The following is a 13,124-nucleotide window of genomic DNA, read 5'->3' as shown; positions in this document are numbered from 1 at the left end:
ACCAGTGGCTCATACCTGTAATCCTAGCTACTCAGGAGGCTGAGATCTGAGGATTATGGTTCAAAGCCAGTCTGGGCAGGAAAGTGCATGAGACTCTTCAGTTAACCACCAGAAAACTGGACGTGGTGCTGTGGCTCAAGTGGTAGAGCACTAGCCTTGAGCTGAAGAGCTGAGGGACAGTGCTCAGGCCCAGAGTTCAAGCCCCACGACCAACAAAAATAAAAATAATAATATACATACACACATGAATGTAGGTATATCTTCTTGCTTAAACCAGGACCTTGCACATGCTAGCACTCTGCCACTAAGCTCCACCCACCTGCAAAACCTTTTTTTGTGTGTGTGTCAATTCTGGGGCTTGAACTCAGGGCCTGGGCACTGTCCCTGAGCTTCTTTTGCTCAAGGCTAGTGCTCTACCACTTGAGGTACAGTGCCACTTCAGCTTTTTCTGTTGATGTGGTACTGAGGAATTGAACCCAGGGCTTCATGCATGCAAGGCAAGCATTCTACCACTAAACTACAATCCCAGCACACAGATTTTTTTTTTCCAATTTGGAAGGAGGCCTCTATATCTCAGCCTGGACATAGTCTTAATCCAAACCTGTCCCCAGGGTAACTTTATTGACATTAGATAAAGAAGTCCTAGAGACCCACAGGGGTGTAATTTAAAATTCTTTTAAAGTGTCAGACTCTGGTGACTTAAGCCTGCACTAGCCTTGAGCAAAAGAGTTTAGGGACAGCACCTAGACCCTAAGTTCAAGCCTATGATCAACCAAAAAAAAAAAAGGGGGGGTGGGGGGAGCTGGTACTGGAGCTAGAACTCAGGGCCTGGATACAGTCCCTGAGCTTTTTTGCTCAAGATTGGCACTCTGCTTACCACTTCAGCCACAACTCCACTTCCATTTTTTTGGTAGTTTATTGGAAAGAAGAGTCTCATGGACTTTCCCACCCAGGCTGGCTTCAAACCTCAATTCTCAGATCTCAGCTGCCTGTGTAGCTAGGATTACAGGCATGAACCATTGGTGCTGGGGCCATAGTATATTTTTAGTATTTTTTAATAGAAGAGACCTTAAATCGTATAGAGCCCGGGAAAATTCTCATGTGGCTCAGCATGTCTTCTTTCACAGCGGGGGACATATCCATCCTGGAGTCCAGGTTGGGATGCTAATCACCCCCAACCTGCTCTGCGCAGGGGATGGTTGTAGGGCAGAAGACTCTTGGGGGCGTGCGCCATCTGCTGGACGGCCGCGTAGCTGCAGTCTGGGATGCTCGGTTTGAGTGGGTGCGGCTATAATCCGGTGGGTGCGGTCTAGGGGGCGGTGCTAAAGTCGGGGGCGTGGCCTCTGCCCAAAGAGCGGGGGTCGCTAGGTGGCGCCCTCTCACCTGTGAACAAGCTTTTCATCTCAAACTTGGGGACGCAGGTTTATAATTTTTTTTTTTTTTGGGGGGTCCGGTCGTGGGGCCTGAACTCTGGGCCTGGGCGCTGTCCCTCAGCTCTTCAGCTCAAGGCTAGCGCTCTACCACTTGAGCCACAGCACCACTTCCAGCATTTTTCCTTTTGCTTATGTGGTGCTGAGGAATCGAACCCAGGGCCTCAGGCATGCAAGGCAAGCGCTCTACCACTGAGCCACCTTCCCAGCCCCAGGTTTACAATTTGTGTTGATGTTGCTTTTGCAGTGCTGGGGGCCAAACCTAGAATTCCACCACTTTGTAGCCCTCAGTGAATGTATGGAGTCTTCCACAATATAAACTATGACTTACATTTGAATGTTTAAATTTGTCATTTCTGTTTTTCTTTGTCCAAGACCAGGATTTAATACCTGACCCTTTCTCTCACTGACTGGTGCTCTATCAACTGAGTCACACTTCCAACCCTTTCAATTTATTTTGTTCTGTTGCAGCTGGATGTGAGCTCACGGCCCAGCCTTGCTAGGTATGTGATCTGCTGAGCCACACCTCCAACCCATATTTTTTTTTTTTTGCCAATACTAGGGCTTGAACTCGCGGCCTGGGCACTGTCCCTCAGCTTCTTTTGTTCAAGGCTAGCACTTTAGCACTTGAGCCACAGCACCACTTCTGGCTTTTTCTGTGTATGTGGTACTGAGGAATCAAACCCAGGACTTCATGCATGCTATGCAAGCACTCTACCACTAAGCCACATTCCCATTCCCAAGCCCATTTGTGTGCATGCATGCGTGTGTGTGTGTGTGTGTGTGTGTGTGTGTGTGTGTGTGTATGCTGGTACTGGAGCTTGAACTCAGGGCCTAAGCACTGTCCCTTAGTTTTTTGTTTGTTTGTTTGTTTTGTGCTGGTCCTGGGGCTTAAATTCAGGGTCTGGGCACTGTCCCTGAGCCTCCCTGTGCTCAAGGCTAGCACTCTACCACTTGCACCACAGCACCAGCTTTTTCTGTGTATGTGGTACTGAGGAACAGAACCCAGGGCTTCATGGGTGCCAGGCAAGCACTCTACCACTGAGCCACATTCCCAGCCTGTCTCTTAGCTTTTTCACTCAAGGCTAGTACTCTACCACTTGAGCTATAACTCCACTTTTGACTTTTTTCTAATTAATGCAGATAAGTTTCATGACTTTCTGGGTTGGCTTTAAACAGGTATCCTCAGATCTCAGCTTCCAAAGCAGCTAGGATTATAGGCATGAGCCACTGGTACCCAGCTTGTGGGTTATTCAAAGATGGAGATCTACAGATGTTTTGGCCCAAACTGGCTTCCATATGTGATTCTCTGGATCCTACTTTCCTGAGCATTTAGGATTGTAGGCTTGAGCTTCAACCTCTCCTCTATTTGGGAGGCTCTGGAATTCTCAGAGAGGTTGGGAGGGGGGCAGGGTTCTTCAGGATGGTTGAATGATGTCCTCAGGATTGGGGTAGAGGGTCAGCTCTTCCTTCTCTCCCCAACTAGTCCACACCCCATCCCCAAAACACACACACACACACACACACACACACACACACACACACACACACACACACACAGAGCCAGAGCCTCAGTCTTCCCTTGGGAAGAATGGGAACTGTAACCAGTCCATGGGACTATGACAGCTCCAAGCAACACAGGGTCCTGAATTAAGTCTCAGGAATCCTTGCAACTAAGTCCAGAGAAAGAGGGGGTAGGGGAGGAACTGGTAGAACAGACCAGCAGGCCTGGGACAATCGGGCAGAAGACAGGCCAGGAGTTGGGCTTTGTCCTGAGAGCAAAAAGGAGCCCTGGTGGATCTCACTTGTGGCCTGAGGTTGACATTAAGGTCTCAAAGCCCAGATGTCAGGAGAAGGAAGTGTCATCTAACCACCATTCTGGTGGTTCCAGGGGTTTGATGGGGGAGCAGGGCTTGGGAGACAAAAGCTAACCACTGTAGTTCAGGCAAGTGCTCTACCTCTTGAGCCACAGTGCCACTTCCTGTTTTCTGGTGGTTAATTGGAGATAAGAGTCTCATGAACTTTCCTGCCCGGGCTGGCTTTGAACTGCCATCCTCAGATCTCAGTCTGAATAGTTAAGATTACAGGCGTGGGCCACTAGCACCCAGCTAATTTTTTTTTCTTTTGCTAGTCCCAGGGCTTGAACTCAGGGCCTGGGCACTGTCCCTGAACTGCTTGCATTCTGCCATCTGAACCATAACACCACTTCTGGCTTTTTCTGTTTATGTGGTACTGAGGAATTGAACCCAGGGCTTCATGCATGCTAGGCAAGCACTCTACTACTAAGCCACGTTCTCAATCCCTCAGTGTAACTTTTGTTATGGCAGCTGCAGTGAGTCATGTCTGATCCCAGATGGAGGCATACCAAACTAGGTAAGATGACAGAACACTCCCAGTGGCATGATCTGTGGGATGGATGAGTGGACCAGCCAGCGTGGTCCCTCCACTCAGCCCTGACCCACCACACCTTTAGCTCTGCCCACCCAGTCATCTACCCATCCAGTGAGCTCTACCCACCAATGAGCACCACCCTCCAGTGAACTCCACCCCCAATATGCTCCACCCTCCATGAGCACCACCCACTGGTGAGGTTCACATGCACAGCAGGACCTCCCCACACAGGAAGAGCATGACGGGCGACCAGGAACATCTCAGGGGTTGCTAGACCCACCCTACAACATGGAGGGGCCCTGAAGACCCTGCTCAGTGAGAGAACCAGACACAAGGGCCCCACCGTGTAACTCCATTGATAGGAAATGAACCATATAGACAGGAAGTGGGTGACAGGATGTGGAGGATGGGACTGAGTGCTCATGGGACAAGTCTGCTTTGCGGATGATGAGATGTTCTAAAATCGACAGGGGGCTTTGTTGGCTATATCTCAGATTATACGAAAAGCCTCTGAACTGAAGCTTGATGTAGAATTGCATCCCTTTAATCCCAGCACTCAGGAGGTGGAGGAAGAGGCCGGAAGATGGTGAGTTCCGGACCACCCTGAGCTCCATAGTGAATCCTTGTGTTAAAAAAAAGTCTTAGTCGGGCGCCGGTGGGTCACACCTGTAATCCTCGCTATTCAGGAGGCTGAGATCTGAGGATCCTGATTCAAAGCCAGCCTGGGCAGGAAAGTTCATAAGACTCTTCTCTCCAGTTAACCACCAGAAAACTGAAAGTGGTGCTGTGGCTCAAGTGGTAGAGAGCTTGCCTTGAGCTGAAGAGCTGAGGGATAGTACCCAACCCCAGAGTTCAAGCCCCTGACAAAAAAAAAAAAAAAAAAAAACCTCGCACCAATAATTCCTTTCTGGAGGGCTGGGAAGGTGGCTCAGTAGCAGAGTGCTTGCCTTCCATGCACGAGGCCCTGGGTTCGATTCCTCAGCACCACATAAGCAAAAAGAAAAAAGCCGGAAGTGGCGCTGTGGCTCAAGTGGTAGAGCACTAGCCTTGAGCTGAAGAGCTGAGGGACAGCTCAGAGTTCAGGCCCCACGACGAGACCCCCCAAAAAAATTCTTTTCTGGAAGCTTCTATCAAAGAATTAAGAACACTTGCTACTAGAAGTATCCCAATGGTCCAGCCTGGGAACAGTAGTCAGTGCGACCTGGAGTTATGCACAGAATTCTGGGAGGTGACAAAACCATACACCTCTGGGGTGTTGGTAGAGCTGGAGATACGATCCAGGGAACTTACTAAGTATCAACCAATGCCCTGCTCTGTGCGCTAGAGATCTTTTATCTTCCATTCTGGAAATTGAACCCAGGACCTTGCACATGCTAGGCATTCTACCACAGAGCCAGGGCTCCAGCCTGCTATTGTTTTTCTTAATTTTACATTTTAATCTCTGTGAAAATAGATCTTACTCTGTGTGTGTGTGTGTGTGTGTGTGTGTGTGTGTGTGTGTCCTGCTTTGGGGTGCTCTACCCCTGAGCTTTATCCTCACCAACCCCTAGATCTGCAATCTTACAGTAATAAAGACAGTGCTACCAAATGGCCGACCCTTCCTGGAAAGACCCAGAAAGTACAGGTGTTAGCTCGTCTTCAATTCCAGAGGATTACAGAAACGATTGTTACCACATTGAAAGCAAAAGAGAGCAAAACATTTTCACTGATGATCTGGAACAATAAAAATAAATATAGCCTGACGCTGGCTGACCCTAACCACTCAGGAGGCTTGAGGTCTGAGCATCCCAGTTCTCAGCCAACCCCAGGCATCTTCTATCCAAGTAACCAGCACAAAGTGAAGCCGTGGCTCAAACGGTAGAGTGCCAGCCTTGAGCAGAACAATATTAAGCAATAGCGTGCACTAGGCCCTGAGTTCAAGCCCCTGTCCTAGCACACACGCACACTCACACACACAATATTAATAACAATAATTGTAGCCCCACTCCAGCGGATTCCCATAGAGTAAGCTCAGAGAGGGGCCGAGTGCTTTGGCGCTCTGGCCGGGGCAGGATGCGGGGCCAGGCTGTGCAGCTCCCCCGTGGGGTCCAGTCCGGGTGCGCGTGGCTGGCGCTGGCGTCCAGGGGCACAGGGGCACACGCGGCGGAAGGCCTGTCGGAAATGGGAGCCCAGGAAGGCGTAGAGCAACGGGTTCAGCGCCGAGTTGCTGTAGGACATGCAGTGTGCCCAGATCTTAAGTGCGTAGGCAGCGTAGCTACGCGGGTGCCACGAGCCAGCTGGACCCAGAGCCTGCAGCACCAGGAACAACTGGATGGGGCCCCAGCAGGCAGCAAAGAGCAGGACCACGGCGGCCACCAGCCTGGAGACCTTGGCACGCACGGCTCCCGCGCGCTCAGCCAGCAGCTGTCCCTGAATGGCAGAAGGGAGAGGCGTTAGAGAAAAGCACTGACCCCTCCAAATCCAGCTCCACTTTTATCTGTTTGGGTCAGTCCTGGGGCTTGAACTCAGGGCCTGGGTGCTGATGCTGAGCTCTTCAGCTCAAAGCTAGTGCTCCACCACTTGAGCCACAGCGCCACTTCCGGTTTTCTGGTGGTTCATTAGACTCTCACAGACTTTCTGCCTGGGCTGGCTTTGAACCAAGATCCTCAGATCTCAGCCTCCTTAGTCCCTAGGATTACAAGCGTGAGCCACCCGCATGAAGTGAGTTTGGAGAGAGATGGATAAAACAAGTTTCAAACGGATGTATTCCCGTTATTCCCATGGCCCCCTTCTCACCCTGAAGCTACACACCTGCAGGGCCCCTTCCGCGGGTGCGGGGCGCACGGCGGCGCGGCCCAGGTGGCGCAGCATGGCGCCGTAACAGGCGCAGGTGGCCAGCAGGGGCAGCAGGTAGAGCGCCAGCAAGTTGTAGAGCGCGAAGGCGCGCTCCAGGGCGCGGCTGGGGAACGCCTCGCTGCAGTAGGTGCGCGGTCCGGTGGAGAGGCGGTGCAGCGTGAGCACCGGGGCAGACACGGCCGCAGAGCCTGCGCCACAGGCCAAGATGAAGACCCTGGTTCCGAGGACTTAAATCTTGGGGGAGCCCGTGCCCTCCCCTCGGCCCCCGGATCTTCCTAGGAGCCTTCCAGAGGCTCGGTGTGGCCTGAACTCGTGCCATATGGCATGCTGCCCTGTGGGCACCCCTGGTGGCCTAGAGACCTAGTGCGCCCAACTATAGGTGGCCCATTGAGGCCAGGCTGGTGTCGCAGGGGTAGCAGTGGGCCTTGGGCATCCAGGACTCCCCCCCTCTACCCCACCCCCAGCACCCACACGGCTACTCACCCACCCAGATGCTGAGGCTGACTGCCAGCGCCAGGCGCGGAGTGCGGCGGTGCAGGGCGCGCAGCGGAAACACCGTCACATACCAGCGGTCCACGCTCATGGCCGTTAGGGTGGCGCATGTGGCCTGCACCGAGACCTGGACAAGCAGGGATGAGTGCCCTGCCGGTCCCCCCACATACCCGACTTACTCAGGCACACACTCTGATGTGTTTTTCAGAGAGGGGTATCCAGGGGGCCACCAGTTGGGGGACAGGAGAGGGAGAGCTGGAAAGGGAGGCCAAGAGGGGTGGAGGGAGGAGCAAAAGAGCCGTAGGAGGGGGGGTCGCCTGGCACCCCAATTTTGAGGCAGGGAGCAGCAGAGCTTCTCTAGGAGGGCGATTCTAGAAAGCATCCACCCACCCTACCATCATCTTGGTGTCCAGGAACCATTTCCCCCTAGCCCAGACGGTCAGGAACCCGGTGGCTTATGTCTGTAATCCTAGCTACTCAGGAAGCTGAGATCTGACGATCTCAATTCAAAGCCAGCCGGGGCAGGAAAGTTTGTGAGGCTACAATCACCAGTAAACCACCAAAAAGCTAGAAGTGGGACTGTGGATCAAGTGGTAGAGCGCTAGCCTTGAGCAAAAGAGCTCATGGACAGTGCCAAAACCCTGAATTCAAGCCCCAGTGTCCACATTAAGAAAACAAAATAAAGTGGAGAAGGAGGGAAGAAGAGGGAGGAGGAGGAGAGGGAGAACGAGGAAGAAGACCTGCTAAGCTTTAGGCTGCAAATATAGCCCCGCCTACCATAGGCCCCGCCCACCTACACACACCCTTCCACCCTGCTGTCCAATGTGGCCCCACCCGGGCCACGCCCACCAGTGCTTACTCCAGGCTCCTCCCCCTCAGGCACGAGGCCACGCCCCCTTCCAGGCCCCGCCCGCCGCCCCTTCCCGCCGGCCGGTCCGGGCTGCGCACCTGCTGGATGTAGTTGACGAATTTGCACATGAAGTCGCCCAGCACCCAGGCGGGCAGTGGGTAGAGCAGGGCCGTGAAGGGCACGCAGCACAGCAAGAAGGTCACATCCGTGACCGCCAGGTTGGCTGCAGGGGACGGGGAGGAAAGGCAAGGGCGCTTGGTGCAGGGTGGTCCCAGCGACCCTCTACCACCATGGGCAGGGACGCAGAGGCGCGCTCCACTATTTCCCCCTTCGGAGCCATTCTGCTCCGTCCCTGAACATCTTTTGTCCCATCTGAGCCTGACTCTTCCCTGAGTTCCAGCCCCAGGACCTGGACCAAAAAAGGGGGTGGGGACTTGGGGCGCCTGCGAGGGGAGGAGAGCCGGGTCTGGGCTGCTGTGACCGGCCGGGGTAGGGGTGGGTGGGGGGAGGACACGCTCCAGGCCCTCGCCTGGCGTGGCACACTCACCGATGTAGAAGTTGGTCACCGTGCGCATCTGCTTGTGGCGGCAGATGACATAGATGACCAGCGAGTTCCCCACCAGGCCGAGCACCATGAGCGCGGCGAAGAAGAGCGGGACGAGCCAGGCGTCCAGCAGCCGCGGCGCGGGGCCCAGGCCGTCGGATGCGTTGGCGACGCAGCCGGGGCAGCTGGAAACGTTGGCCGGTGTCCACCAGGACACATTGGGCCCCGATGAAGCCGCGACATGCATGGCTTGGCACCGTCTTCCTCCTCCTCCTCCTCCTCCTCCTCCTGGCTGTCTGCCGGGATTTTCCTCGGGGGACGGAGTCGGAGCCCGGGAAGAGTGCGGAGGCTCTGGAGGTGGCGGGATAGGAGGATGTCTCAGTCGCCGTGGCCTCGCGCGTTTATACGCGGCGCCCTCCCCTGGTCCCCGCCTGCGCGCCCTCCCCGCGCGCTCGCCCACCCTCCACCGCGCACGCACACGGCGCTCCTCGCCTCCACCCTGCCGGGTCCTGTGTGCAGGGGCTGGAGGGAGGGAGGGCAGGACCCGCAGATCAGGGGTAGGAAGGTACGTGGAGGCCCGCTGTGCTCCTCCCCTGCACCGCCCCAAGCCCCCCACCCCCCCTCCCCCCGCCGCAGAGATTCAGGGACCCTGCTCCCACCCAGGCTAAGGTAAAGCTGGGGAGAGCACCATGGAAGTTTCCGGGTAGTGAGCTGGTCTCTGACTGAATGTTGACCCATCTGTCTCTAGGGGGTGTTTATCTCCCTCGCCCCCCCCAAACTGGTAGCCAGTGGCCCACACCAACTGGGGATACAGGCGAGAGCTTTTGATGCTGGCAGCTGGAACCAGTGGCCAGGCGATCCAAAAGGTGAGGCATCTTTTTATTTATTTACTTTTAATTGTTACTATAAAGGTGATGTACAGAGGGGTTACAGTTACATAAGTCAGGTAAAGAGTGCACTTCTTTTTGGACTGAGTCATCCTTTCCCCTCGCTCTCCCAGCTTCCCCCTCCCATAAGTTGTATGGTTCATTCTACACAGTGTCCAGTAAGTACCATTGTTGTAGTTCTCAACCCTTTGTCCTTCCACATCTGCCCCTTAAGGAGAGGCATCTTACATCTTCACATGCACATGGGGAGAGTGCTTGCCTCTCCTGGATTCAGGCTTGGTTTCACCTATTCTGATTATGCAGCTGAGAAGAGGCTGCCACAAGACTCAAAGGCAGCTTAAAAGTTGTGGGCAGGTAAGGTGGCTCAGTGGTAGAACGCTTGCCTTGAGCTGAAGAGCTAGGGACAGCGCCCAGGCCCAGAGTTCAGGCCCCACAACTGACAAAAAAAAAAAAAAAAAGTTGTGAGGAAAGCCAGGCACCTGTAATCTAAGCTAATCAGGGGGCTGAGATCTGAGGATCACAGTTCAAAGCTAGCTCGGGCAGGAAAGTCTATGAGACTCTTCTCTCCAATCAACCCCAGAAAACTGGAAGTGGTACTGTGGCTCAAGTGGAGCCCAGGCCCAGAGTTCAAGCCCTACAACCACCAACAACAACAAGAAAAAGTGGGGACTCTGTGGGTAAAATTGCTTTAGGAGGGGCTGGGAAGGTGGCTCAGTGGTAGAGTGCATGCATAAGGCCCTGGGTTTGATTCCTCAGCACCACATAAGCAGAAAAAGCCAGAAGTGGTGCTGTGGCCCAAGTGGTAGAGCGCTAGCCTTGAGCTGAAGAGCTGAGGGACAGCACCGAAGCCCAGAGTTTAGGCCCCATGACTGGCAAAAAAAAAAAAAAAAAGTGCTTTAGGAGCATGTGCAAGGCTCCATGTTCATCCCTGGGTGACAGGGACACTGAAGAAATGGGGGTGGGGGGGTCCACTGGCACCTGTAATCCTAGCTACGAAGAAGGCTGAGATCTGAGGATTTTGGCTTAAAATCAGCCCATAGGAAAGTCTGTAAGATTTTTTTTTTTTTTAATGGTCATGGCTTGAAATCTGGGCCTGGGCGCTGTCCCTCAGCTCTTCAGCTCAAGGCTAGCACTCTACCACTTGAGCCACAGTGCCACTTCCAGCTTTTTCTGTTTATGTGGTACTGAGGAATGGAACCCAGAGCCTCATGAATGTGAAGCAAGCACTCTACCATTGAGCTTCCTTCCCAGCCTCCGTGAGATTTCTTATGTCTAAGTAATTACCAAAAAGTTGAAAGTGGTGTGGTCAAGTGGTAGAGACTCAGCCTTGAACGAAAAAGCCAAGATCTGAGGTCCTGAACTCAATCTCCAGTAACACACACACACACACACACACACACACACACACACACACACACACACAGAGGAGAGAAAGGTGTTTCTTTTTCATCCTTTTTTTCTGTGTATGTGCCAGTCCTGAACTCAGAGCGTGGAGTCTGCCACTTAATGTTTTTTTCCTCAAGGATAGTACTTTACCACTTAAACTATACCTCTACTTCCAGCTTTTTGGTGGTTAATTTGAGATAAATGTGTTACTATCTTCCCTGCCCAGGCTAGCTTTGACCATGTTCCTTAGTTCTTAGCTTCCTGATTAGCTAGGGTTACAGGTGGGAGCCACCAGTGCCTCTGTGTGTGTGTGTGTGTGTGTGTGTGTGTGTGTGTGTGTATGTGTGCGTGCATGTGTGCACGCGCACCAGTCTTGGGGCTTCAACTCAGGGCCTGGGCACTGTTTCTGAGCTTTTGTAATCAAATCTGGTATTCTACCACTTCAGCCACAGCTCCACTGCTGGCTTTTTTTTTTGGGTCCGGTCCTGGGGCCTGAACTCTGGGCCTGGGCACTGTCCCTTAGTTCTTCAGCTCAAGGCTAGCGCTCTACCACTTGAGCCACAGCACTACTTCTGGCTTTTTTTTCTTTTTGCTTATGTGGTGCTGAGAAATCGAACCCAGGGCCTCATGCATGCAAGGCAAGCACTCTGCCACTGAGCCATCTTCCCAGCCCCACTTCTGGATTTTTGGTGTAGAAAAGCCTCACAGCCTTTCCTGCCCAATCTGACTTTGAACCCTGATCCTCTGATCTCAGCTTCTTGAGTAGGTAGGATTGCAAGCATGAGCCACCAGTGCCCGGTTCAGCCTTTTTATACTTTTTCTTTCCTCCCTGTTGATTGTGGGGCCTGAACTCAGGGCCTGGGTCTTGTCTCTGAGCTCTTTCACTCAAGGCTAGCACTCTACCACTTTGAGCCACAGCACCATCTGCTTTTCTGGTGATTAATTGGAGAAAAGAGTGTCACAGACTTTAAAGCTTGGGCTGGCTTCGAATCATAATCCTCAGATCTCAGCCTCCTGAGTAGCCTACCAGTGCCTGGTCTTTCTTAGGTTTTTATCCTGAATAAAACCTAGCAAAAAAATTTTTTTTTCTCCCTCTCTACCCCTCCCCGCCCTCAAGGCAAAGTCTTCCAGCACCAGGCTGGTGTTAAATTTTGAACTGAATTGATTCCCTGACCTCGGCTGAGATTGAGTAGCTGGGACTACAGGTATGTGACACCATACCCTGCTTAGTTATTCTTGACCATAGCCTGGAAAAATCAGTCTAGGGTAAACTTATTTATTATTTATATTTGGTTCAGGCTCCTGAGCTTGTGTGCTGAATGAAGGCTGGCATTCTATCATTCGAGCCACACCTCTACTTCTGTTCTTTTGTTTTTGGTGCTTAATTGCAGATGAGAGTTGTAGGGACTTTCCTGCCCAGGCCAGCTTCAATGATCCTCAGATCTCAGACTGCTGAGTAGCTGGGATTACAGGCATGAGACTGCTCTTTGGGAGTAATACTGAAGACTAGTTTAGAATGAAGGCCAGTGGTGACGAGGAGGCAGGGATGGTGCGCCTGTTTGTGGGAATCTCCTGAGTCTGGGAATACATTAGCAGCTGGCAGGACTTTGGAATGCATTAGCTGTAATTAGCAGCACATGGATAGGCTAAAGGACCAAGGAGCTAGGAGGGTTTTTTGGGGGGGCGGGGGCTCAGACGGGTGTTAAGAAGATATTGGCTGGGCACTGGTGGCTCTTACCTATAATCCTCGCTACTCAGGGGCTGAGATTTGAAGATTGAACCTCAAAGTCAGCCCTGGCAGGAAAGTCTGTGAGACTTTTATCTCCAATAAACAAATCAGATAAAGCTGGAAGTGGCACTGTGGCTCAAGTGGTAGAGTGCACGCCTTGAGCACAAAGAGGCTCAGGGACAGTGCCCAGTCCCAGAGTTCAAGCCCCAGGATAGGCAGGGGGGAAAAAAGATATTGGAGCCAGGTGCCAGTAGCAAACTTCTCTTTATGCCAGGAGTGGGAAGATCTTGGGTGGGAGACCAGCTTCCATACGAAAGTCCAGAGACTCAATCTCCAGTTAAGCAGCAAACAAAACAAAACAACAACAACAAAACCCAAACAGGCTAGAAAGGTAGCCCAAGTAGTAGAATGTCAGCTAAGTGCAAAGCCCTGAGTTCCAACCCCATTACTGCAGAAGAAAAAGTAGGAAGAGGAGAAGGAGGAGGAGGAGGGGGAGGAGGAAGGGGAAAATACTGGAAGCTGGACATCACAAAAACTCTCCCCAGTGCTGTCTCCTTCAGATTTGTATCACTGTTGATTT

General features: G+C 52.7%; 1 protein-coding gene across 1 annotated transcript; it reads right to left on the bottom strand.

Annotated features, from left to right (window-relative positions):
* Positions 1 to 5,455: 5,455 nt before the first annotated feature.
* Kiss1r (KISS1 receptor) lies at positions 5,456 to 8,789 on the bottom strand. The gene is made up of 5 exons (XM_070008012.1): positions 8,546 to 8,789; positions 8,097 to 8,221; positions 7,140 to 7,275; positions 6,612 to 6,844; positions 5,456 to 6,230 (listed from the first exon to the last, which is right to left on the bottom strand). The coding sequence occupies exons 1-5, from the start codon at positions 8,787 to 8,789 to the stop codon at positions 5,832 to 5,834; spliced, it is 1,137 nt and encodes a 378-aa protein (XP_069864113.1). The 3' UTR covers positions 5,456 to 5,831.
* Positions 8,790 to 13,124: the final 4,335 nt, after the last annotated feature.

This window comes from Dipodomys merriami, unplaced genomic scaffold (assembly GCF_024711535.1).
Source record: "Dipodomys merriami isolate MVZ:Mamm:240054 unplaced genomic scaffold, mDipMer1.0.p SCAF_70, whole genome shotgun sequence".
Lineage (NCBI taxonomy): Eukaryota > Metazoa > Chordata > Mammalia > Rodentia > Heteromyidae > Dipodomys > Dipodomys merriami.
Note: the sequence above shows the minus strand (reverse complement) of the source record. Positions and strands in the feature narration are given on the sequence as shown.